We start from the raw sequence: 27,040 nt of genomic DNA on the forward strand, positions 1-27,040 counted from the left end.
AAGTTACTTTTGATAAGCATAACCGGGGGGGGGGGGGGGTGCTGGAGCTTTTCGTAATGCCTCTTGTGCTTGGGTGTATGATTTCACCAAACCACTAAGCCACACGGATATTCTTTAAGCTGAACTTCTTGCCTTATACCATGGGCTACAACTAGCACATCATCGCAATTTACGACGCTTACAAGTTGAAACGGACTCTCAGGTACTCCTTCACATCCTAACTACCACCCCACTAAAACACTCACATATCATTTTTGAATGCAGGTCGATGCTCCAGGATCTCCAGGTGATTCATCTACAACACACATTTAGGGAAGGCAATATTGTGGCAGATGCACTAGCCAAACATGGGAAAACAATCCAAAATTTCCAAACTACTGATGTTCTCCTTTTCGATAATCCACCTTCTTTTGCTTTACCGCTGTTAGCTAATGATGTAATAGGAACTATAACTCTACGTTCAATTCCAAACCTTGTAATGCACTAGTTATGTTTCGAATATAAAAGCTTTCTTAGCAAAAAAAATTGTATTGTCAGATAGGTAAGACTGGTAAATTATATGAAAATTACCTAGTCAAAATTTATTTTGGATGAGCGATTTGAAGCCCATCGTGCATTCATATGCTTAGCTTTGCGTTTTGATTATGTTTGAAGGGTCTATTTGGTTATTGATAGTAACTAAGGGTCCACCAAACTATATAGAGAACTATATTCTCTACAAGTTTGTCACGACCCAAACCGATGGGCCGCAACAAGCACCCGATACCTTACTCAATCGAGTACCTACGTAACATATCTTTCATATCATACTATCATAAGTAAATGATCCAAAGCAGCTGTCATATGATAAGTACAATAAAAAATGGAAAAATACTCGATAATGGACGATCCAACATGTAATCCAAACTTATAAGTATGACGTACCGGCCTATAACGCCAGAATAACCACTCATATATTGAACATAGGACGACAAGGCCATATAATCTTTTACGTACATGATATCTGTCTACAAGCCTCTAAGGACACATAATTGTCATAAAGGTCGGGACAGAGCCCCCCATTACAAATAATACACATCTAAATTATACTGACCAAACAAGTAACTCCGGAGCAAATAGAGTGCACCAACATTTTCCGCTAAGCTAATCGCCTACTTGGAGGACTCTTAACTTGTCTATCGAGACCTGTGCGCATGAAATGCAGCGTACCTAGGCAAAAAGGGACGTCAGTACGAATAATGTACTAAGTATGTAAGGAACATAAATAAATGCATAACAAACATGAAGGAAATATAGAGTAAATAACTCCACATGTAAGTCTAGATAACTTTTTAAATCATGAAATAATAATAGTATCATGCATATGCGTATGAGTGTCATGTCGTACATAGGTACATGTTTCATAACATCATCAGCCTCTGAAGGCGTTCCATTATATCATCTCGGCCACTTTGGGCAAAATCATCAACGTATAACAACTGATCAGATGGTGGTGCGTGTATAAAGCCATAACCTTTCCCATATATATATATATATATATATATATATATATATATATACACATATACATATACATACATATATACTCATATATAACGTCATCTGGTCATGGGCTAATGTACATATATAAATGCATGAAATGCATAAGAAATATGTTAATAAGATTTTCTCAGAATGCCATAAAAATCAATATGCCTTTCGGATAAACTTTATCAAATACATATTTTTTTTCTTAGACCCATGAACAGAAGATATAATAATAATTTACACGGGGAATCAAGAATATAGACACCCTAAGTAATTCTTTGAATAGAGTCATTTATGAAAGTTGCGTATTTTGATCGTTCCATTTGTACCGTATGGATCATGCCAAAAGAAAGACGGGATAGCCTTAACATACCTGGAGTAGGTAAAAATCCATATGATATTCTGGAAAAGGTTGAACCATACTCCCTTAGAATCACAAAATCCCAACGTTGCTACTGTGCTAAGAAATCTTATTGGTTGAAAATATCACGTTGTAACGTTAGAAGTGAAGAAATCACATATGGTTGTAGTGCTTTTTGTAGGAATTTGTAGGAAATTAAGAAGAAATCACGTTGTAACATTAGAAGTGAAGAAATCACATCTGGTTGTAGTACTTTTTATAGGAATTTATAAGAAATTAAGAAGAAATCACATTGGCTAAGGTGCAAAGATTCACGTCTGAAAGTCTTAAGTGTTGGGTTTGAAAGTCTTAGCTTTGAAGTATCTTGTAAGTAACATATTAGATGGCTGATAATTAAAGTGTATTGTAACTAACCTATTATGGTGCCACCTAATCTCAAATGATTAAGAGTCATTTGATTAGAAAGTGGCTTGCTGCCACATAGGGGTGAGGTATTTTAAATCTTTATCCACTAATTAATTAGGTAATGTCCTGTTACCCGGTAATTAATCAATTACCCGCATAATTAAGAATCATCTCAAATTATTAAAAATACTACTCACTTTTAACACACCGTATACACCTTACTATCATGGCCATGTGGTACCTTGTATGGTACTAGTCCATAAATACCGGGTATTTTAGCTCGGGCCGTATTTTATCCCAAAATATCAAACTTCGACGAAATTCATTTTCTTTGATTTGCTTACCCTTTCACTTTCACGAATTTACTTATCACTTGTAAAATAGCATAATCCTTATAATCTCCAAATAATCTTTTACTTGGACTGGTGTCAATTACCTTACGATAAATTCAGCGTACAATACTACAGGGTGCAACATCGTCGTAACTTAATACTGCAAAGTGTAACATCACCGTAATGTAATAATGTAGGGTGCAACATTGTCGTAACTTAATACTGCAAAGCGTAACATCAACGTAATATTGCGGGGTGTAACAAAGTTACCATAGAACACACACACACACACTGCTGTAAGTAAATAACACAACAGAATTTTACATGGAAAACTCCCAGTTCAGGGATTAAAAAACACGACCTACCCTTGTTGGATTTCAATTTCACTAGTGAGATAACTTTAGATTTCAACCTATTGTAACCCAGGAATTAATTCTTAATCCCTCACTAACTTGTAACAACTTTATTACAAGCCCCTTTGTGATAGCTCTATTACAAAGTTTACAACTCGACTAACTCTAGCCAAGATACAAACACAAGGTTTATGATTTTACAAAGATTTTCTACACAATGCTTCTAACTAAGCTAAGTAAGAATTACAAGTAAAGTGCTTTAACAAAGGTGCAATACAACTAAGGACATGTAATGACTCAATACAGGAAACTGGTCCTTCGTTATGTTGTTCTATGTTCTTGGACCTTGAGAATCATTTGCAGGATTGACACAGACTTAGAGAATGCTTGATAGATTCTTGAATGTGCAAGTATTTTGTTTTACCTTTGCTTGATGTTAATATTACATAGTGACATCACTTGAATGATGCAAGAATGTTAGGTAAAAGGGCATTCCCCATAAAGTTGACTGCTGCATTGTTCTTGTACTGTTGTGTGTGTAGATAACAACTTTACAGCTGTGGAGAGTTGACTTGAACATTCAGCAAGGGAACTGGTGGCCATCTATTACCTCTGTTGTTCCTATGATTCTGAAGAGTTGAGCCACGTCTCCAACTTGATACTTGTACTTGAGGATGTGTAACATGTTTCTTATCTGGTTCTTAACATTAAGTTTGTTAGATTATCAAAACATAAAAGGGATACATATAACCTCTCAATCACCCCGTTTTTGATGATGACAACCTTATAATTGAAGTTCCCCTTAATAACCAAAATGGCACATGTATATTTCCTGTATTTCCCTGAATATGCTCCTCATCTTGTTCCCCCTCTATTAATTTTCCTCCTTTTGGCATCATAAAAAAATTAGTACCAAGCAATAAGCAAAAAAAGGTCTAGCTTGGTTAACTCATGCCATATGTGTTCACACAAACATGGCTAAAAGCAAAGTAGAAGAGTAAGACATACACAACAAAAGGACGAAATTTTCATTAATTTTTGGAAATAAAACAGAGAGCAGTTCCATTGTTACCAAGTCATCCACAAAAGAAAAACAACAAAAAGGTAACAGTCATAAAAGAAACATATCTAACACACGGAATCAGAGTAGATAACAGACACTTGAACTTGACACTGGGAAGGGAATGTCTTTTAGGAGCAATGGAAAGGGATGGCCAAGATGAGGAAGCAAGAGTTCTAAGAAGGATGTCCATTGAAGCATTTGCTGACATCTGTTCGTTGAGTAATCTCTCATTTAGGTCCTCAACCTGTTTCAAGAGGTCAGCATTTTCCATTGTCAGATGGGCAACCTCTATGCTTTGGGAGCTGCTAGAACCAAGTGCCTCCTGAACCTGACTGAGCCGACCTTCAAGAATGGCATTCCATGCCTTCAGCTTCCTTATCTCTTCGGTGGCACTGTTTTGAGCGTTGATCAGCTGAGATATAGTGGAATTGCTTCTAACCCCTCCACTCTTATCAATGCATTCACACTCTTCTAGGGTGGTCTTGGAGAAGGTTTGCTTGCGAGTACCCACTTTAGCCTTTCCCAAAGGGACTTTGAAAAATTCAAAAACTTTAGTGAGGAGGAACCCGTAAGGTAGCCCATGATTACCATCCTTGAACTCTTCCACTTTCTTCATATGCTCTATCATAAGTTCAGGCAGGTTTATAGTGGTGTAGCCATCTTAGTTTTCCATGAGAACCAAGTCTTCTCGAGATGTAATGGACCGTCTTTCTGCGCATGGGAGCAGAACTTTATTCACCAATTCAAACAGCAGTTGGTACACTGGAAGGAGGGCCTTCTTGTGTACCCGTTCCCCTTGCTGCACTACCTTATCCTTCAAGATGACATTTCTGAAGTTTGAAGAACAAGTCCTCTCAATGGAGGACATTCCCCCATTTGGCATGCCCAAGATGGTTCCCAGTATAATAGTATCAATCACAAAATCAACACCATTCACTTTTAGACAAATGTTATCATCCTCAACTGTGAAGAAGTTGGCATAGAAACTACACACTTCTGCCTCATACACTTTGGGACTGTCACTAGTGAACAAATGTGTCCATTGTTGGTATTCACATATATCAGCCAGTTGGCGTATTCCTGACAAGTTAAGAATATCAGGGGCAAATGTGTGGCCCCATAACACCTTCTGATTTATGAAATTCTCCCTTCCCTCATCCCTGATCACATTCACTCTTATCTTCTTGGAGGAACCAGGTTCCTCAGTAGCACCAGCCTTTTGTTTTACTGATCTTCTCACACTCTTTCCTTTGACTGCAGATTTTTTCGACACCTTCTTAGCAGACTCCTCAACCACTCTTTCACCAAACTCTTCAATCACTCTTTTACCAGATTTCTTAACTACTTTCTCACCAGATTTTTCACCCTCAACATTGCTCAAATCTATCTTACTCACAAATGACTCCCTTTTGGACTTTGGAACAATAAGTTTCTTTGAGGACTTACGAACTAAGGAACCAGGTTCCTCGTCCACCTCATCATCAATATCAACAACTAGTGCTGGAGGCACTACCTTCTCATTTACAACCTTTCTATCTTTCACCATTCTCGTCTTTTTTTTTCTTCTTTTATATTCTTTAGAACTGACTCAAGTTCTTCCTTCTTCTGCAACCGAGTGATAGGTCTCTTAGGAGTTGATTCCTAGGAAGTTGCCTTTCCGCTCCTAGTACTAATGAAGCTCGCAAGATCGATATTGTCATAGTCTTCTTTACTATCCTTATTCTACTCCTTAGATAGATATCTCATTTCAGGAACAATGATTGATAATGGATTAGTATAGAAATGAGGAGAGAGAGTGGGATCAGTACTGACCTGGGATTCTTGTGGAATACTAGGGGTTTTATCCCATGTAGAAGCAGAGGGCTCCTCTTGGGCAGAGGGATCAGGTTCCTTAATTGGTTCCCTAGTAGTACTGTCCGGTGCCAAGGTTTCTAGAGGCACCAACATCTATTGACAACATATTTTCTATTGCCTCTTGTTCTTGTAACTCCAGAGTAAAATCAGAAGGCCTAGAAAGAGAATTACCTGTAGAATCAGCAGCATTCAAATCAAGGCCTGGGGTAGTCATTGCAGATTCATCACTGTTACGACCCACACCTTGTTGTATCTCAGAATTTTCTTCCATAGGTAGACTAGAAATTTCCTGATTTTCTTCTCCGTCTACTATATCTTCTTCGACCATTTTTTCAGCGAGCCATAAGAGAGGTCACAACCACAAATTTCTCGGGAGTCGAGGTTTTGCGACTCCAATGAGAACCAGTACTCGACTAGGTTTGAGAGGAAATAGTAGGTGGTTGTGACTCTAGCTTAGGGTTTGGACTAGTCGAAGTAGGGAGTGTAGGCTCTATCACTGGTGCTTCAACAGGTGTATACCCAGTGGGGACGATGGTCAGAATATTTTGGATTTCGTAATTTTCAGACATGGTAGAGTGTAGTGAGAATTGATGGAAGAAGAGAGTGTTTGGTTTGAAGAAAAAGGGAATTTTTTGGCTTGTGATGTGAACAATTATGAAAGTGACCGTGAGAATTTATTTAAGAGGAGTGAGGGACCGGTTAGGAATGGGTATCAATTTTGGGTTGACAGGTCGCTTCATAACGGTGAGACGCTTGGGTTCAAAAAGCGAGAAAGATAGAAACTGACAATTTAATGATGTGGCACAGTTTTAGCCGTTTAAAAATTGTGCATGAGATTACAGAGGAACTACTAACCTGTGTCAAGGGAATCAGGTTCCTTGACAGATTTTGCAAATGTAAGCCTCATCCTTTGACCAAAGTGCAATACCATTAGCTACTTATTTGCTTTGTAATCGTCATGCGTGTCTTCCTACAACGGTATAAAAATGAGTTAGACTTTGCCAGAAAACACTTTTTAGCTATTTTAGTTGTATATTTCTTTCGTAGACAATCATCGAGGGACCATGTCCCTAGCTTGATTTCATCAACGCTAGTGTCAAGTGATTTTTTTCAAAGTGCTCTCTGCTTAGTGCTTTGATGAAGATATCTGCAATTTGATCTTCTATATTGCAAAACTTCATGCAGATGAGCCCTTTTTCAACATTGTCTCTGAGGAAGTGATGTCGCACATCAATATGCTTTGTTCTCTTATGTTGAACTAGATATTTTTCCATTTTGAGAGCACTAGTGATGTCATAGAGTAAGGGCACACAATCAGAAAACACACCAAAATCTTCTAGTTATTGTTTGATCCACAACAGTTGAGCACAATAAGAGGCAACTGCTACATACTCAGCTTCAGCAGTTGAAAGATCCATTGAGTTTTGTTTTATTGTGCCCCATAAAATATGACATGAGCCCAAAAAATGTTCCATGCCAGAAGTGTTTTACCTATCCACCATATAGCCGACATAGTTAGCATCAACATACTCTATTAAGTCAAAGTTATGAGGGATAGTAGAGAACCACGTCCTGCATTTCTTTGGATTGGATTGAAACCTGGCACAAAGTCCCACACTAAAAATGATATCGGGTCTGCTTGCTGTGAGATACAAGAGTTACCCAATAATGTCTCTATACATGGTTTTGTTTATAAAAGAACCATGTTCATCCATGTCCAGGCGAGTGATAGTGGCAATGAGTGTATTAATGATTTTTCAACTCTCCATCTTAAATCTCTTCAGAAGCTCTTTGATATACTTCTGATCACTTATCATTGTGAGCTTAGGAGTTCGCTTGACTTGTAGACCCAAGAAGAAATTTAATTCCCCCAGCATGCTCATTTCAAACTCACTTCTCATGACTTTTGTAAATTCCTCACACAAAGAATCATTTGTTTCTCCGAAGATAATGTCATCAACATAGACTTGCACTATGATCAGGTTCCTCCCCCGTTTCTTCAGAAATAAGGTATTGTTAATTTTTCCTCTTGTAAAGCCATTTTCTAGAAGAAACTTGGACAACCTTTCATACCATGCATGAGGATCCTGCTTCAGCCCATATAATGCTTTGTGAAGTTTAAACACGTGCTCAGGATGCTCATGGCACTCTAAACTAGGCGATTGCTTGACGAAAACTTCTTCTTTCATAAAGCCATTTAGAAATGTACTTTTGACATCCATTTGAAACAATTTGAATATATGAGATGCAAAGGCAATGAGGATTCTGGTGGCCTCCATTCGAGCAACTGGAGCAAAGGTTTCTTCATAGTCAGTTTCTTCTTCTTGATTGTACCCTTGAATAACGAGCCTTGCCTTATTTCTTATGGTGTTTCCAAACTTATAAAGTTTGTTTATAAATACCCACCAGGTTCCTATGACAGTTCTGTTAGTAGGTCGAGGAACCAAGTGCCATCACTATTCCTCTCAAATTGATAAAGCTCGTCTTGTATAGTCATAATCCAGTCAGCATCTTTCAATGATTCCTTGATATTTTTTGGCTCAATTTTAGAGAGAAATGCTGAGAAGGCAAGTGAGTTTCTTGACTTTGATCTGGTTTGAATTCCTGAGTCAAGAGGGGTGATCACATTTTGAACGGGGTATGAGCTTTTGTGCTTCTAGTTGGACACCTGAATCTCATTATGAGAGGATCCATGTTTTTGGATAATGATCCATGTGTCCTGTTCCTCACCTTAGCAGCTGGAGTTTCATGTATAGTATCCACAACTCTGTTTTCTGCTTCAGTTATTATGATTGAGAGACCAGGTTCCTCTATGTTAGCTGGAGATTCAGCTGTGCCATTGTCATTTGATTCCTTGACCCGACTCATCATATCGGCCTTTCCATTTTCCATATTAATCACTTCACCAGGGACATTTGATAGCTCTCCATCTTGATCACCTTTATCATGTGCAGTTCTTCCAAGAAGGTGTTGTGCTTCGTCAAAGATCACATGTATGCTTTCCTCAACACATTGAGTTCTTTTGTTGTACACCTTGTAGGCTTTGATTGTGATGAATATCCAAGCAATATTCCTTTATCACTCTTGGCATCAAATTTTCCCAGAACTTCCTTACCATTGTTGAGGACAAAGCATTTGCAACCAAATGTCCTCAAGTGTGTTAGCTTAGGTTTTCTCCCATTCAACAATTCATTCGGGATTTTGTTCAGGAGTGACCTGATCATGCAATTGTTCACTAAGTAGCATGTTGTGTCGCTGCCTCTGCCTAGAAACCTTTTGCAACACCACTATCAATCAGCATTGTCCTATCCATGTCTTCAGGAGTCCTATTTTTCCTTTCCACAACACCGTTTTGGAGCTGGAAAATAGTGACTTATACCATTTTCAGCACAAAATTCATCGAACTTTGCATTGTCGAATTCTGTGCCATGATCAGATCTTATACTCACTACATTATGGCTCATCTTTACTTGGATTTTCTTGATAAAGGCTGCAAACACTGAAAAGGTCTCATCTTCGGTTATAAGGAACAAGGTCCATGTGAATCTGGAGTAGTCATCCACAATGACGAAAATGTACTTCTTTCCGCCTCTACTTTTCACTCTCATCGGTCCACATAGATCCATATGGAGGAGATCAAGTGGCCTTGAGGTTCTTACTTCCTTTTTGGGTTTGAAGAACGACCTGATCTGCTTTTCTTTTGCACATGCATCACACACCTTGTGATCTTTGAAACTTGATTTAGGCAGTTCTACATCATCATCCCAAACACTTAGACATGTGAGATCCCCATTATATAGGGAATCAAAATCAGCGACATAGATGTTTTTGTATTTTTTTACCATCAGGATCACTTCACCAGTCACAAGGTTTGTGATTGTGCATATTTTTGGCACAAATTCCTCCTTGTTGCCTTTGTCGTAGATTTGAGAGACACTCAACAAGCTGTACTTCAAGCCATTCACGTAATACACATTCTCGATTAAGTGAATGAGAGACTTCCCAATTCTTCCTACTCCCAGAATGTATCCCTTTTTGTCATTGCCAAAAGACACACTCCCTCTTTCCAGGGCTTTGAGTGAAAAGAAATCCTTAGAGTTTCTAGTCATATGCTTCGAGCAGCCACACTCTATATACGATATTTGGCTACTTCCTTTCACTGCTCTGTGCACAAGAGAATCAAGGATTAGACTTGGGAACCTAAACAAGTTTGGGTCCCTTGTAATGAGGAAAAGGGTGAATCAAAGTTCGTTTTTGTCCAAGCAGGCAACATATGTTTGTTATATGAGGGACTAGGTTTTTTTAGCAATAGTTACTTTTTCAACAAAAACTTTGTTTTCCTACTGGGACTGGAATCTGGATTTACATGTTTCCTTGAAATGTCCAATCTTACCACAGTGAGTGCATAGCCAGTTACCAGGTACAATAACGTACTTGCTATGCGGGTTGTAGGGGTTTTTTTCTTTTTGGAACCCGATTCCCTGCCTGTTCCCCTATTGCTCTTATACATTGCAGTGATTGTGTCAGAGGACCAGGTCCACTTAAGAGATTTTTCTAGGTCATTCTTCACTCTGCCTAGATCTTCCTGAAGTTTTCTGTTTCTGTCAAGTTCAACACACAGACTAGATTTCACTATTTTTTGCTTATTTTCAAGCCTAAGGTGTGCCTCACTTGCAACTTCCTTTCCCTTTTGAATGTTCACATGCCTACTTTCCCTTCTTAATTCCTCAATTGTTTCCTTTAGGTCTACAACTACTACCAATATATCATCTCTCTCATGCTCTAAGTTTTCAAATTTCTCAATTAAGATATCTTTTCCCTTTTTAAACTCTCGATGGCCTCTTTTAGATCGACCACAACCATCACTAGATCATCTTTCTCGTGTTCTATTTCTCCTAGTTCCATCGTTAGCACATTTTTATCATTAATAAGGTTGTGATATACATCAATTAAAACATTAGCCAAGGATATAAGATTCTTTTGAGAATATGACTTCAAATTTCTTTGAACATCCAGAAAGTTTACCTCACCATCGTCATGTTCCTCATTATCATCTGATTTTGCTATTAGAGCAAAGATGGAATCATATTCAGCTGCTTTACTTTCCGTTGCCATCATGGAGCTGTCACTTTGATCATCATTATCTCCAGATTCTCTAGAGGAGTATCCCCATGCAACAAGATCTTGTTTCATAACATTGTCAGCGACATCTTTTCTTTTAAACTTTTTGTGAGGAACCTGGTTCTTTTTGCCTCCTTTGTCTGTGTTGTGCTTGCACTAGTCTTTCTTATGGAGAGGGAAGACCTTGATGAAGTATCCTGGCTTCCCGCATTTATGACATAGGTCATACCCTCTTGGCTTGCTTGAACTATCCCTCTTTAGGATACCTCAATTTCTGCGAACCATTTTCTGAAATCTCTTTGTCAGATAGGCCATATCAGCATCCTCACTACTTGAGTCGTTGTTGTCTGTCTTGAGGACCAGGTTCTTCTACCTTTTGGGATATCTTCTCTCATTGTCCTTCTTCTTATTCTTCATTTCATAAGTTTTTAGATTACCAATGAGTTCATTGATGGTCAGCTTCGGCAAATCCTTTGACTTTGTGGTGGCGTTTACCTTGCTTTCCTAGGAACCAGGTAATACACTAAGTATTCTCTTGACAAGTTTGTTCTTGGGAATGATTTCTCCCAGTGAGTGAAGCTCGTTGATGATAGAGGTGAACCGAGTGTGCATGTCCTGAATTGACTCATCGTCCTTCATTCTAAAGAACTCATATTCAGATGTTAACATGTCAATCTTCGTCTGCTTGACTTGAGTTGTCCCATCGTGTTTTGTTTGAAGAGCTTCCCAAATCTCCTTAGCGGATTGACAAGCTGAGATCCTGTTGTATTCATCTGGTCCAATATCACAGATGAAAATTTTTTTTGCTCGAAAATTTTTCTCAACAGCCTTACGGTCAGTAACGTTGAACTCCTTTATTGTTTTAGGAATTGTCACTACTGGCTCACCAATAGTTTTCGTAGGAATAAAGGGGCCATCGCAGATAACATACCACAGTTCTGAATCTTCAGCCATGATGAAATCATGTATCCTTGTCTTCCACCATCCATAGGATTGGCCGTTGAATCTAGGTGGTCTATAGGTAGATTGACCTTCTTCGAAGTTTGGTGGAGTAACCATGTGGATCCTTTCAAGGTGTTAACCTGATAGAAAGAACCTGCTTGATACCAATTGATAGAAACTAAAGGTCCACCAAACTATATAGAGAACCAGGTTCTCAATAAGTTCCCACAGAACACATGCACACTGAAGTAAGTAAATGATACAATGAAATTTTACGTGGAAAACTCTTAGCTCACGGGATTGAAAACCATGACTTATCCTTATATGATTTCAACTTCACAACTGAGCAAACTTCAGATTACAACCTATTGTAACCTAGGAATTAACCTATTTATCCCTTACTAACTTGTAACAACTCTATTACAAGCCCCTTTGTAATAACTCTATTACAAAGCTTACAACTCGACTAACTCTAACCAAGACACAAACACAAAGTTTATGATTTTATAAATATTTTCTACGCAATGCTTCACACTAAGGTAAGTAGGAATTACAAGTAAAGTGTTTTAACAAAGGTGCAATATAACTAAGGACATGTAATGACTCAATACAGGAAACCGGTCCTGCGTTATCTTGTTCAATGTTCTTGATGCCCTTGAGAATCACTTGTAGGATTGACACAGACTTGAGAGAATGCTTGATAGATTCTTGAATGTACAAGTATTTTGTTTTACTTTTGCTTGATGTTAATATGACATTAGTGACATCACTTGAATGATGCAAGCATGTTAGGTAAAAAGGTATTCCCTATAAAGTTGATTGTTGCATTGTTCTTGTACTGTTGCGTGTTCAGGCATCAACTTTATAGCTATGGAGAGTTGACTTGTACAGTTTGTAAGGGAACTGGTGGCCATTTCTTCCCTCCGTTGTTCCTTTGACTCTGAAGAGTTGAACCACGTCCCCGACTTGAGACTGGTACTTGAGGATGTGTAACAGGTTCCTTATTTGGTTCTTAACATTAAGTTTGTTAGATCATCAAAATATAACATGGATACATATAACCTATCAATTACTCTCTCTCTCTCCCCCGTAGCTTCAACTGGTAAGTAGATTTTTTTGAGATAGAAACTTTACTACTTATTTGGATTTAACAGTTGGAAGTAAAGAAGCAAGATGATATCTTTGCTTTTGAATGATTCAAGAGACATGTCATTCCTTCAAAGTTGGATCCTAATATTGGACATGAAGAAGTTTCAAGCGATCTTGAGCCAGCTTATAATAACCTAGAATCCTATTTCATGTTTGGTTGGCCAGAGTGTTGCATGTCAATTTTTGTTTTCGTCTATTTGAAAATAGCGTCAACCAAAGAACTTCTGTCTAATTTATACACCAGCTAACCCGGTTCATGTAGAAATGCCCTTTTGGAATTTATGCAACAATATGAACTTTAATGGTCAAGCTAATGTTTGCCGCTCGGCTGTCAATGATTGTTAATCTTAAACATCTTCATATGAATAACCCCAAGTATATGGTAATGTCATTTCATTAGGTATATTTAAATGGTAGTAATCTAGCAAAAGTTGTTATAGCAGCCGGAGGAAACTTCGCAGAAGGAATAATTGAATTATTTTTTAACCTTTTAATTCTGCAGCACTTGTTTTAGAGCAAGATCAGGATGTAGACAGCTATAGAAAAAAGAAAAATCCAAACACAATTGGAGGGAAATGTTTCAACTCTAATGACATATTGCCGTCTAATAAAGAGTGTGTGGAGAAAGTGAGTTGTTGAATTTTGCGTATTGAACTTGTCAATGTGCTACTGCTTTGTAGTTACATGATTGCCAGGTGGCTTCATATTGTAAGGTTTTCTGTTGGTAGTCGGAGCTGAAGTTATCTTTTATGTAATAGATCGCAAACTATAGAAAATTTACGTGTAAAGTAAACTATCATTAGAATTTTATTATAGAGTACCTCTATACATCGCGAAGATCTCACAAGAAACTATTGTGAGGATGCAGCTAGGAAGAACATTGCTTTACGTATTTAAATAATGTTAAAGTTAAACTCTCTGGACGGTAGTGTTCATTGAAAGTACTCCTGAGTCAAATTTTCTCTTCTTATATTGGAGAGTCACTTTAAATAGTCTTAAGTCATAAAATATGTAGGTAAAACCAGATGCACTATGGTAATTCCTTTAGAGTTGATTTATTGGTGTAGACCTTTTAATTTGTTTTCTTCTAGCTAAATGTCGTTCATAATGGGATAAGAGCTTATCGAAAAACTTTAATGTCTAATGGACATGACATTATTTCATAAAATAATAAAAAAAAAAAACATGATATGTATTTATGTCCAAATTTATTTTCATGGAGGCCAGTCACCTTGGGTATTACTCATCTTAAAGCTCTATATCATCGAATAGATTATCCACCCTATCAACTTTGAATTGATCACCTGTAGACTATGAAACGTAATGGTCTGTCGATGTTAGGCCCGTGCTCAGCATGTGCATCCTCTCAGGAGTACTTTCAATGAAAAATATTACTAAATGCAAACGGGGCGGTTCAAACGGGGCGGTCTTAAGCGGTCCAAAAAGCCCATAGTGGGTCGGTCCTCACCAAAAAGCCCGTGATACCGGGACCGTTTAGCCCGGGATCGGCAGACGGGCCTGGGCCGGTTCAACCGGGCCAAATGGGCCCAACGACTATTTTAATTTTTTTTTAAAAAGGGTTAACGGTTAGAATTTTAAAAATGTAGCCGTTGGCCTGCATTTTTAGCCGTTTGGCACTTTCAAAAATAGTCATTGGGCCCCCAAACTTTTTATAATTACACTTTTTCCTTATTCTCAACTATAAATATCCCTCATTCTTTCATTTTTACTCACAAATTCATCAATCTCTCTCAATCTCTCTATAATTTTCTTCTATAATTGCTTACATTATTATTGCAATTTCGTGAAAAATTGTGAAATTGGTGAATTGAAGTCTTCAAGTCTTCAACGATATTCAATTTTCAAGAAGTTGTTCGTCAATTCGGTAAACTCGTTCCAACTCTTAAGTTTTAATAGTATAGTTTTATTTGTTTTAGTTAGTATAATTATAGTTAATATGAACTTTTCTTTGAAAAAAATATTTGGTGGTAAGGGTAAGGGAAAATCTAAAATTGGTGAATCTAATCGCCAAGCTACTACTCTTCCCCCGGCTTCCCGACCCAGACCTGTTACCCGTCCTCCTCCACCTGTTATTCTTGATAGTGATAACCCTTGTTTTCAATTTTTCGATAGTCAATTTTGCCATGATGTTGCGCCAAGTCAACAATTAAATGAAGAAGTTATGAATGCTCTTTATCCTAATCAAACTATCTTTGAAAATGATGAGGAAAATGATGATTTAGATGAAACACAACCGAATTTAGATGATACACCTACTAGTCCTGTTAATAACCCAACTGATGCCCCGCCTGACCCTCCTGTAGTAAACCCCACTTTTAATAGACAACCTTCTAAATGGCCCGAAACATCTCTTGTTTGGTACTTTTTTACTCAATTAAGAGAACAAAATAAGGCTAAGTGTAAAACTTGTGGGTCTTTGATGGCTCATAAATATATTGGAGACCGTAGCGGTACGGGTACTTTGACTAGACACATAAATCAACACCCTAGAGATAAATCTAGATATTTACAAATGAAAGTTGCGCAAGAGGGGACAAGTGTAGATACTACGGTTAACCCAAGTACAGGGTCAAATCTAGTTCAACCGGGAATTAACACTGTTACCAGTGACATTTTATATTATGATCCAAATGAAGATCGTGAAGAATTGGCAAAAATGGTTACTGTTATGTGCTTACCCTATGGTTTTCCTTCTAACCCTCATTTTGTGCATTATATTAGAAGAGGTTTTAATCCTACTTATAAAGGTTGGCCTTGCGCAACTGTAGAGAGCGATATTTATAAATACAAACATGAATATGAACAATATTTGCGCTATTTATTTACTCATATAGATTGTTGGATTGCTATTACAACTGATATTGGTAGAAGTGGTAATGATTGTGATTATCTAACTGTTACAAGTCATTGGATAGTTGTGGATTGGATAATGAAAAAGCGCATTATTACTTATAGAATAATTAATTCACGCTACACAGGTAAGTTTATTGCTAACAAAGTTGCAAATATTTGTAGATATTTTTGCATTAGAGATAAAATAATGTCGGTTTCAATGGTTAACGCTTCTAGTAACACTAATGTTATATGCTTGCTTACAACTACACTAAATGCTGCATTTAGTAATATTTTTCATGTTAGATGTATTTGTCATATTTACCATTTAATCGTCGGTGATGGTATGAAAGTTTTAAATGTAGAAATTGAAAAGGTTAAAATGGTTCTTAATTAGCTTTTTTATTCAAATCGTAGAAGTAAACTTAGAGACTATTTTAAAAAATGTGATGAATTTGGACTTAGAGAATGAAAGGTTCCTAAACCTTGTCCGACTAGATGGAATTACATGTATGAAAGTTTAGTTGTTGCATATGAATATAGAAACCCAATAAGAGCAATGTATAATACTCGTATAGGTGATGATGATGATGATGATGAGTATCTTACAAATCAAGATTGGACTAATTTTAAAATATTTGTAGACTTTTTAGAACAATATCATGTTGCTACAAATGAATTATTTGGGCAATATTATCCTACTATTTCTAACTGTTTAGTTTATATTGCAGCACTTGTAGATTTATTTACTCAATTTTCAGAGGGTGGGGTAATTTATTAACAAACTATTAATTCTATGAAAGCTAAGTTTAAAACATATTTTTTCCCTATCCCCCCAATTTTTGGTGTTGCTGCAGTGTTAAATCCTACACTGAAATTAGGAAGTCCTCGCTTTTGGTATTCAAAAATTTATAATGCTTTATCACTTTCAGCTGAGGAATTTGCTACACTTGGAGATGCAAAAGTCTCAATTAAAATATATGCTCAAACAATTGATAATGCTTATCAACTTGCCTTAGATCATGCTAGACCAATTGTTTCAACTCTTACTTTGTCTAGTTCACAATCATCTAAAAGAACTGCGGGCCTAAAAGCCCTTAGTTCTTGGACGGAGTTCAGGGGTTCTCAAGGTGATAATATTGGTGATAATTCACAACTAAATGAGCTTCAAGTTTATTTGTCGCAGGGACTTGAATCAGAGAATCCCGACGGCTCTTTTGATTTTTTGGAATGGTGGAAGGACAAACAAAAACACTATCCAGTTCTTTCAAGGATGGCTCGAGATATTTTAAGTGTTCAAGCTTCAACAGTGGCATCAGAGAGCACTTTCAGTCAAGCGAGGCTTCAAATCGGTGATCATAGAGCATCTATGAGGGAGAGTTTGGAAAAATCAGTACTCTTCAGAGATTGGATCCGTTCGGAAAGAAGAAATTTTGCACTTGCAGAATCACAACCGGAGATAGACGAAGCTTATGAAGAAATGCTAGCGGAACTTACGCAGGATGTTGCTTCGCCCTGAAGCGGTGATGAACAAGCTTCTTTTCCACCACCACCAACGAAGATTCCTTCGGACCTTGAAGGATTTATGAGATTTGTTAGAGATAATACATAGACTAATATGTAACTTGTATTTTGGCGTATCTTCCTTAGTTTTTTTCCTTTTAATGGTGGTATTAGTACCTTGTTGTGCTCATTCCATTGTGGGGAGGAAGACTAAGAAAGATATTGCCATTTTTTGTTAATATCATAATAATAAAAATTATAAGTCATTTCCTTGAATATTTCATTGCAATTTATTTTGTGTTTAAATCTGATATAATATATATATATATTGTTTACAAGAAATTGCCTTAGATAAAAAAAAATAGCCCGAAACGAAAAAGCCCGTTTAGGCCCGTGGGCCCGGCCTATTTAGCCCGGGACCATGTGGGCTTAGGCCCACAGTGAGCCGGTTCCACCCATTTTGACCGTTAGGCCCGGGACCGTTTGGCCCGGGACCGTCAAAGCCCAGCCCGCCAAAGCCCGAGACCGTTTGACCCAGCCCGTTTAGCCCATTTAAGTCCGGACCCGACCCAGAATACAGCCTTATTTCCTGACAATCAACTAAATATTTTACATTATACAAATGTATCAAAATTTTAATACAACGAATTGTTTATTCGTAAAAAGAACAGTCAAATTTGAATACGTCGTTTATAGGCATGTGGATTATGTTGATCTGATAGGTAAAATAATGAAAAATAAAGGAAACAAAACAGATATAATATAGGAAAGAAGAAGCTTGAAATTCAGATTGATTCCACTGAAATCAAAGATGATTGGAAAGTTTCGATGTTAGCCTTGTAAAACTTAATAAAATATGATAGAAATATATAGCCTTTCCAATTCTACTATTTCGTGTCCCTGTAATGAGTAGAAATGTTGCTATTTATCGTTAAATTTGAGGAGAAAAAATCCACAAATTACACCCTCTTAAAGATGAATAAAAATTCCTCTTGATGATTGTATAACATTAGGAATAAATGCTATGATTTTCTGTAATGACTACTCCTTTAATGCTGCTCTCTCTAACTGATACCTTACTTTCAAATTCTCTTCCCTCACCTTTATGTACTCAATATTTATACAATATCGGTCACATGGTTGTATCTGGTATTAACTATAAGTTGACTCATCTCCACCCGGTCATCATTGCCACAGGTCTGCTCGAGAGACGTACACATGTAAGCTATAAATTTTATTCAATACAGATAGTTCTCATACTTTCCAGTGACTCAACTTGACGTGATCAAAAAGTAGATAAGACCTTCTATTTCTTGGCAGAAAAGTTCTTGAAATGGCTTCTGACGCTTGAAAGGACGCACATCTCTTTGATTTTAATGGATTTGTCACTTTTCTCCGTGATTCGACGAACAGTTTCGCCAGTTACCTAGATAATGATGGTTTTTTTTACCGGACCGCCTATAAATTTCCCCCTTTTTCATCAATTTTATCTTTCACTTTTTTGCATCTCTTCATCAAATATTTTTGAAGTCTCTGTAATTCCCTTTTTCTCAGCAAAATATTCTAGTTTGAATATCAAATTCTTCTTTTCTAGTCCTCATGTCTTCTATTTTTTCCTTTCCGACAACTTATTCTGCCACCATCTTGTTATAACTTCATCTCTCCCTTCATCCACCGGCACCAGGACTTGCATCGGTGACAGACCATCCAAGAATAACAAATCTAAGAATTTTGACTTTCAACCTCCAACAACAAATGCAATCATCCATTCTAAATAGTCTTTTAAAAAGGTTCTACAGATCCAGAATAAGTCCTCTAACCCCGATGATGACATAAATATAGCAGTTGGTGAATATCCTTCATCTATTTGCCTGGCCAGCATTCCTGTCGTGAATGAAGATTGTGATAGGAAAAATGTTGAGGTTTTGGCCACCTCGAAGTTGAGAAGGTAACATTCAGCCAACTGGGTTCTCCCAGTAGTAGAAAACTTAACTCAATGGGTTTAAAAGATTTTGGATACTTTCACGCTAGAACTCTGTATGTGGAAAACAATTTCACTATAAAAAATTGGAAGTGCAAGAATCATGGTGAGAATAACTTGTTCTTTTCCTTTTGGTTGACATGTGCCTTCATTCGATAATAGATTACTGATTTTTCCTGTTTCATGCTGCAACCTCATTCCTTCCAAAGGGATCATTTATTTTTCCGGTGGTTGAGGTTTCACTTGACCCGAAGGTAGCCCAACAACTACTTCAAGAAGCCCTTGACTGGAAAAGGGCTCGTGATGCAAATTTTGCTTCTAGTGATATTGCACCATCAGTCAGTCCCCTGCCCAAGGGGAAGAAACCTAAAAGAAGACACTCCTCAAAGAATGAGGCTAAAGAGAAGCCCTTGTTACATAAGAGATTCTGGAAGGACTGGACACTGTGGTTCTCGATGAAGAAGAAACTGAGGATGATGCTGAAATGGTGTCTCTTCAAAGACAAAGAACAAAAACACCAACAATTCATCCGAATGACGTTGAGGGACTCTTTCGAGAGTCTGAATTGGCTGAAATAGTTGACTCTCCTTTCCGGGCTCCGATTGTTCTCATCGGCTAGAATGGTACCACTTCGATTGCTGCCCCACTTTGTACTTCGCCATCTGCTTCTGCTCCATTACTAGTCACTGCTACCCGAGAGCAGGAAGTTCGTTGCCCCAGGTCTCCTGATCACGGGAACATATAAAATATCTTTCCGGCTTCCATCCAGGACCCTAATTGTAAATGCAATGTTACCATTACAATTCCCAATGAGTCCCATGTGCTCTCGAAACTGGTTAGATTAGCCAATTATTTGAAGCTTCTTGTTGCAGAGAAAGACTAGTGGGAAATAGATGCTCTTTCTGTTGAATGTTTAATCAACAACAACATGCATCTTTCAACTCGGGTTTCTTTTGTTTTCCTCTCCTATTTTTTGTGCATAATTTTTTCACCCTTATCTCCGATGATTTTAAGATTAACTTTACAGGCTAACCTTTTTGTCTTTGAGGGTCTACAAAGGATGATACTTGATAAGGAAGCTTTTCAGTCTGAACATGATCAACTTATTGAGTGTCTTCCAGCCTTAGAGAGCAAGATTGCTCAAATGGAAGAACTCGAGGCCCGGTTTGAGCAAATAGAGCAATAAAAGAGGGCTCATTGTCAGTAAGCCACTCAGCTACATGCCGAACTTGTTGAGTTAAATGTTAAATTGGCATAATTGTAGGATGTTTTTATGTCACAACCCAAATTTCATAATAGGTTGTGATGACGCCTAGTTGTATTGCTAGGCAAGGCAATGCGTGAGCCTCCACTGCATTTCGTTCGATGGTTCGAGGTCATGAGTAGTTTCATATGATGTATTATGACTTGTGTGTATCGTCAGCTTTGATTTTTGGGAGATTCAGGATTGATTCGGAATAATGATTCTCATCTTAGAAGCATTAAGTTATAAGATTTGACCAAGTTTGACTTTTATGTTTTTGACTTCGGATTAGAGTTTTGATGGTTCTGTTAGGTTCGTATGATGATTTGAATTTAGGCGTATGCTCGGAGTTGCATTTTGAGTCCTACTACCACTACAGAAATCAGGCGTTTCTTGGTTTTGGTAGGCTACTATTGTCGCTTTGTGGAAGGGTTCTTATCTATTGCATCCCCATTGACCAGGTTGACTTAAAAGGGCGATCCATTCAGATGGTCTGATGGGTGTGAGAAGATCTTTCAAAAGTCCAAGACTGCTTTGACTACAACTCAAGCTTTTGTATTGCCCTTACGATCGAGGATGTATAATGTCTATTATTTGCTTTGCGTGTTGGCCTTGGATGTGTCTTGATATAGGACGACAAGGTGATTGCTATGCATCGTGCCAGCTGATTCCTCATGAGAAGAACTATCAGATGCATGATTTAGAGTTGGCGGCTATTGTGCTTGCACTTAAGATTTGGAGGCACTACTTATATGGTGTGTCATATGAGGTTTACACTGATCATCGGTGTCTTCAATATTTGTTTAAACAGAAGGATTTGAATTTGAGGTGGTGGAGGTGGTTAGAGTTATTGAAGGATTATGTTATCACCATCTTATATCATTCGACTAAGGCAAATGTGATAGCGGATGCCTTGAGTAAGGCAAAGAGTATGTCATTTTTTACAACTATAGAGAGACATTTGGTTATGGATGTTCGGGCCTTGGCCAATAGATTTTTGAGATTGGATATTCCTGAGATTAGTAGAGTTTTTGCTTGTGTTGTTACACACTCGTCCTTGTTTGAGCGTATCAAGGCACGATAGTATGGTGATCCACACTTGCCAGTACATGAAGATACAGTGCAATGAGGTAGTGCTTGTTGACGATCAATTTTGGCCCTCCCCCTTTTTCAATTAATTTACTATGCTTCCTGATCAATAATAATTTAATAAAGTATATTTAAAGTGTTTTAAAAATTATTCGAATTACTTGTCTTCTTTTTCTAAATAATAATAATAATAATAATAATAATAATAATAATAATAATAATAATAATAGTTATTAATGTTAATCGTATACTTATAATCATAGTGGTAAAATTAATTTTAGGAAGTATGTTTATGTTCTCGCCACGCACATATGAAAAATCATCCCACCTTGTCTCTCCACATGAACAAACTTGATATATATAGACTGCCTTATCTCGTTACATGTGCAATATAAAAAATAACAATAGTATGATAGAAACCTCATCCATACACCCAAATAATCCGGCCAACAAGTCCATATGTGCCATAATCACAACAACTCAACATGCCAACAATTGTCGTCAAGACAAAAAATTTACAATCTACCAACACAATGCACAAGGACAAACCAGTAAAGGAAATGCAGATGGGTGTTCAACATATAAGCATGAATCCAGCTAACTCAATTTAGCAACAATCTCACAAACGCCCAAATTGGCCAAATTAGGAAATGCAAATCCTAAAACATGATCTGTAGTATGGAACATGAACTCAGGTAGTCTTCCAAAAAGGAATCACGTAGTGCAAATATCCCTTAATCAAAACGAGACAATAAGAATAACCTCAAGTCAAATCCAAACATAAATCACACATATGACCATGTACTCACTCGTCACCTCGTGTACATTCCATTTCACACATATTACAAATAAGCAATTAAGACAAATCCTAAACGGTAAGTCCCCCATATAAGGTTAGGCAAGATACTTACATCACAAGCCCTCAATCAATACTTTAAAAATGTTTTTCCTTTAAAATTCACATCTGCTCGGCTCAAATCTAACCAAAAATGACTTAAAAATATTAAACAATGCAAGAGAAACCAATCAACTTAAATAACTAGAATCTATCCTCAAAACTCAAGATTTTAACTTGAAAACTCATTTTTCACAATCTTTCACATAATGCGCCGAAATGCGCTCGGGTCACCCCAGGCCCCAACCAAACGTGCGTACAAATCCAAAAATACTATACGAACTTACGAGAATCATCAAAACACCAATATGAGGCCGTTTACCAAACATATTTACCGTGGTCAACTCTAACTTCATTTTAAGTCAAAAATTAATTTTTTTGAAAAATCACATAAAAGCTTTTCGCAAAGAGACACAAACCACACACGCAAATCAATAAACATTAAATGAAGCCTGGAGTCGTAGAACACCATCCTCACCGATAGTAACCTCCTTAGCACCACCATGTAGTACCGTCTCTCTAAGAACCAACAAGCGCGGATCATCAAACTGACGATCCTTGATCTGCTCGGATAATGAAGGCTGAGCAACGACGCATGCAAGTACTCGGCTGGGCTCTGAAATATCCAACCTCACAAGTCTGTTAGCCAAGGACTGAATGTACAAATCTAATGGCCTCTCCTCTGCTAAAATGAATGCCAAACTACCCATACTCTCTGCCTTTATGCTTAGAGCATCCGCAACTACATTCGCCTTGCCTGGATGATAAAGGACGGTAATATCATAATCCTTTAGTAAATCAAGCTACATGCTCTGCCTCAAATTGAGATCCCTCTGCTTGAAAAAATGCTGCAAGCTGCGATGATCGGCGTAAACCTCACAGGACACCCCATAAAGATAATACATCTAGATCTTAAGAGCATGAACAATTGCGGTCAACTCCAAATCATGTACATGGTAAGTTTTCACATTGGGCTTTAGCTGACGTGAAGAACATGCAATAACTCGCCCCTCCTACATCAATACACAACCCAAACCAACACGTGTGTCATCGCAATACACAGTATAAATCCCTGAACCGAAAGACAACACTAACAGTGGTGCTGAAGTCAAGGCGGTCTTGAGCTTCTGAAAGCTCGCCTCACAATCATCGGACCATCGGAACAGAGCACCATTTTGGGTCAATCTAGTTAGATGCTGCAATAGATGAGAATCCCTCCACAAACCAACGATAATAACGTGCTAACCCGAAGAAGTTCCTGATCTCACTCGCTGTGGTAGGACAGTAAAGATAGAATATCTAAATGAGAACTTCAAGGTCTGTGGATGACATTGCAACTACCTCGTAGTCTCACAAAAAGCTAGCAACAACTCAAGTATGAAAATCAGCTCGACCAGATGTACTTGGATCTGCACACGGAGTGCAGAGTGTAGTATAAGTACAATTGACCGCATGTACTCAATATGTAACAACACTATTCTTGGGCTGAAAGTAGTGACGAGCTCCGAAACAAAAGTCAGATGCCAATATCAATAACCAGTAACTGTTTAGAATATAAATGGAAAAAAGTAGAGACAGGTAGCTCAACATTATTATGTTCAACTTGTTCACATTACATGAATTTAGGCATGCTTTCAAGTATAACAGTTAAAGCTCAACATAGGTAAAGCATTTCATTTATCAATTATCACGAGAAAAGTACATCTATATGCCTACATGTCAAGTATACATATCAAATCAAAATATCATAGTAGATCCATCAAATATTCACACTTAGCATTGTACGGGTGTCTGACATATCTGCCCATCATCAAGTACGTGTATATACCTGCTCCCATTATTGGTATGTCAGACTCCAAAGTGGTGGTACATGCCAAGCGCTAATCATAATCATTTAGCCCAATACTAAGGCCTGGTGCACGTGTTATCCTAAAAAATTAGCACTTAGCCCAATATCGGCCTGGCGTACGCATCACCTCAGAATCAATACCAAACCATCTATATTTCCCAAACTCAATCATTTACAGTACAATTCTCATATGAACACACCTCACCATATTTAGTTTAACTATTTTCATAAGAGACATTTACAACATGTGAGGAATTAAATAAGAAGCACTGAGGTAGAGATATTGTACGCAGATAAGGCATCATGAGGGAGAACATGTGTATAATTAAGGCAAATAGCTCAGAAATGGCAAGAGTATCCCTATCAAATCTTAAACGAGTAGCATATAGCCTAGACATGATGTCTAATATGAATTATAATTCGAATAACCGAACAAGTAGGAAAAACACAGAAATAAAAGGGTGTGATAGCAAAACAATTTCGGTAATATGCTAAAAGCAACCTCGAATCATGAAGACGTCGGTGCACGTACACACGCCCATCACCTAGCGCGTACGTCTCACCCCAATACCTTTCATAACGTAGTTCTCAAGGTTAAATGCCCTCAAATCCAAGTTTAGAAATGTTACTTACCTCAAACGAGTAACTCAATACTCTAACAAGCCCTTGCCTCGCGAATCAGCCTTCGAGCAACTCGAATCTAGTCACAAAGAACTCAGTATCAAAAATAATGTCGTAGGAAACAACTTCAAACAATAAAGTTTCGATATTTGTCAAAATAGAAAAGCCAATCCTGGGCCCGCACTCCGCAACCTAGAAAACTCACAAATTCCAAACACTCATTAAATAACGAGTTCAACCATACCAATTTCATCAATTTCAACCATGATTCAACCTTCAAATCCTCATATTTAACTTAAGAAGTTTTTACAAAACTCTCACATTTGTTCACTTTAATTCACTACTTAAATGTTAAAACAAAGATGGAATTAGGGAATAACAACAAATCCGAGTCAAAATCACTTACCCCGATCCAAATCTTGAAAATCCCCTCCAAAATTTTCCAAATCGAGCTCTTTAACTCAAAATGTGATATAATAACTCTAACCCTCGAAATGGGATTTAAACAATCTGCCCAGATATAATAACTCTAACCCTCTCAAAGCTTCGCAAACGCGATGAACAAATGAACTTTGGTTTCCCTTTCGCGAAAGAGTAAACCAAATGCAATGAAAATCAGCAGTCTAACAATGAAGGGAAATAGTCAGAACCCATCCGCAACACTCCTTAGGCCCTCGGGACCCCCCATCAATCTCACCAACCAGTCCCAAAACACAATACGAACTCGTTCGGAGCCCCAAATCACATAAAACAACACTAAAACATAAATCACACATCGATTCAAGCCTAATGAACTAATGAACTCCAAACTTCTAAAACTAATGTTGAATCATATCAAAACACCTCGACCTTAAATTTTGCAGGCATATCCCAAATGACACAAAGAAATTATTCCAGCTTCTGGAACCAAAATCTGAATCCGATATTTACAAAGTCAACTCTCGATCAAACCTCTTAACCTTCCAAACCTTTAACTTTTCGACTTTTGCCCAAAAAGCGTCAAACCAATCTAGGACGTCCAAATCAATATCCAGACATACACCTAGGTCCAAAATCATCATATAAAGCAATTTGAACCATCAAAACTCCATTTCAGAGTCGTTTACACAAAATTCAAACTCTGATAAACTTTTCCAACTTAAGCTTCTAACCTTTGGACTAAGTGTCCCAATTCACTAAAAAACATCTCAGAATCAAATCAACCCCCTGACAAGTCACATAACCAAAAACGAACATAGAAGACGCAGTAAATAGGGAATCGGGACCGCAATACACAAAACGATCGGCTAGTTCGTTACATTCCCCCCATCTTAAGCAAACGGTCATCCTCGAAAGGTTCTAGAATCATACTTGAAGTCTCAAATAGGTGTGGATCTTCTCCTCATCTCCCGCTTGTCCTCTTATGTAGCCTCCTCGACTAACTGAACTCTCCATTGCACCTTCACTGATACTATATTCTTTGACCTCCACTTCCGAACTTGCCAATCAAAAATGGCCACTGGCTACATATCATAAGTCAAATCCCCATCTAACTGAACCGTGTTGAAGTCCAAAATATGTGACGGATCACCATAATACTTCTAGAACATAGAAACATAAACTATTGGGTGAACACTTGATAGACTAGGTGGATAGGCAAGTCTGTATGCCACCTCTCTGATCCTCTCAAGTACTTTAAGAAGAACAATATACTAATGGATCAACTTATCCTTCTTCCCGAACATCATCACACCCTTCCTTGGTGAAACTCTAAACAAAACTTTCTCACCCATCATATGTGCAACATTACGAACCTTTCTATCAGCATAACTCTTCTGTCGCTATACGAAGCCACTCCTGAATCACCTTTACCTTCTCTAAGGCATCACGAACCAAATATGTACCTAATAATCTAGCCTC

General features: G+C 37.7%; 2 protein-coding genes across 2 annotated transcripts; both read right to left on the reverse strand.

Annotated features, from left to right (window-relative positions):
* Positions 1–9,221: 9,221 nt before the first annotated feature.
* Positions 9,222–11,088, reverse strand: LOC138877611 (uncharacterized). Its single transcript, XM_070157236.1, has 3 exons — positions 10,725–11,088; positions 10,212–10,677; positions 9,222–10,059 (listed from the first exon to the last, which is right to left on the reverse strand). Exons 1-3 carry the CDS (start codon positions 11,086–11,088, stop codon positions 9,222–9,224), a joined length of 1,668 nt encoding a protein of 555 aa, XP_070013337.1.
* A 432-nt stretch (positions 11,089–11,520) lies between these two features.
* On the reverse strand, positions 11,521–12,075 carry LOC104232893 (uncharacterized). Its single transcript, XM_009786179.1, has one exon. The coding sequence runs from the start codon at positions 12,073–12,075 to the stop codon at positions 11,521–11,523; it is 555 nt and encodes a 184-aa protein (XP_009784481.1).
* Between the last annotated feature and the right edge of the window lie 14,965 nt (positions 12,076–27,040).

This window comes from Nicotiana sylvestris, chromosome 9 (assembly GCF_000393655.2).
Source record: "Nicotiana sylvestris chromosome 9, ASM39365v2, whole genome shotgun sequence".
Classification (NCBI taxonomy): Eukaryota; Viridiplantae; Streptophyta; class Magnoliopsida; order Solanales; family Solanaceae; genus Nicotiana; species Nicotiana sylvestris.

Excerpts from the sequence above, each read along its gene's own strand:
- LOC138877611 (XM_070157236.1), bottom strand. The coding sequence starts at position 11,088 with ATGAAACAAGATCTTGTTGCATGGGGATACTCCTCTAGAGAATCTGGA. Across the intron at positions 10,678-10,724 it reads TCTAAAAGAGGCCATCGAGA|AGCATGAGAGAGATGATATA; the intron begins GTTTAAAAAGGG and ends TTGAAAACTTAG. Across the intron at positions 10,060-10,211 it reads ACAAAGTTTTTGTTGAAAAA|AGCAGTGAAAGGAAGTAGCC; the intron begins GTAACTATTGCT and ends TCTTGTGCACAG.
- LOC104232893 (XM_009786179.1), bottom strand. The coding sequence starts at position 12,075 with ATGGTTACTCCACCAAACTTCGAAGAAGGTCAATCTACCTATAGACCA.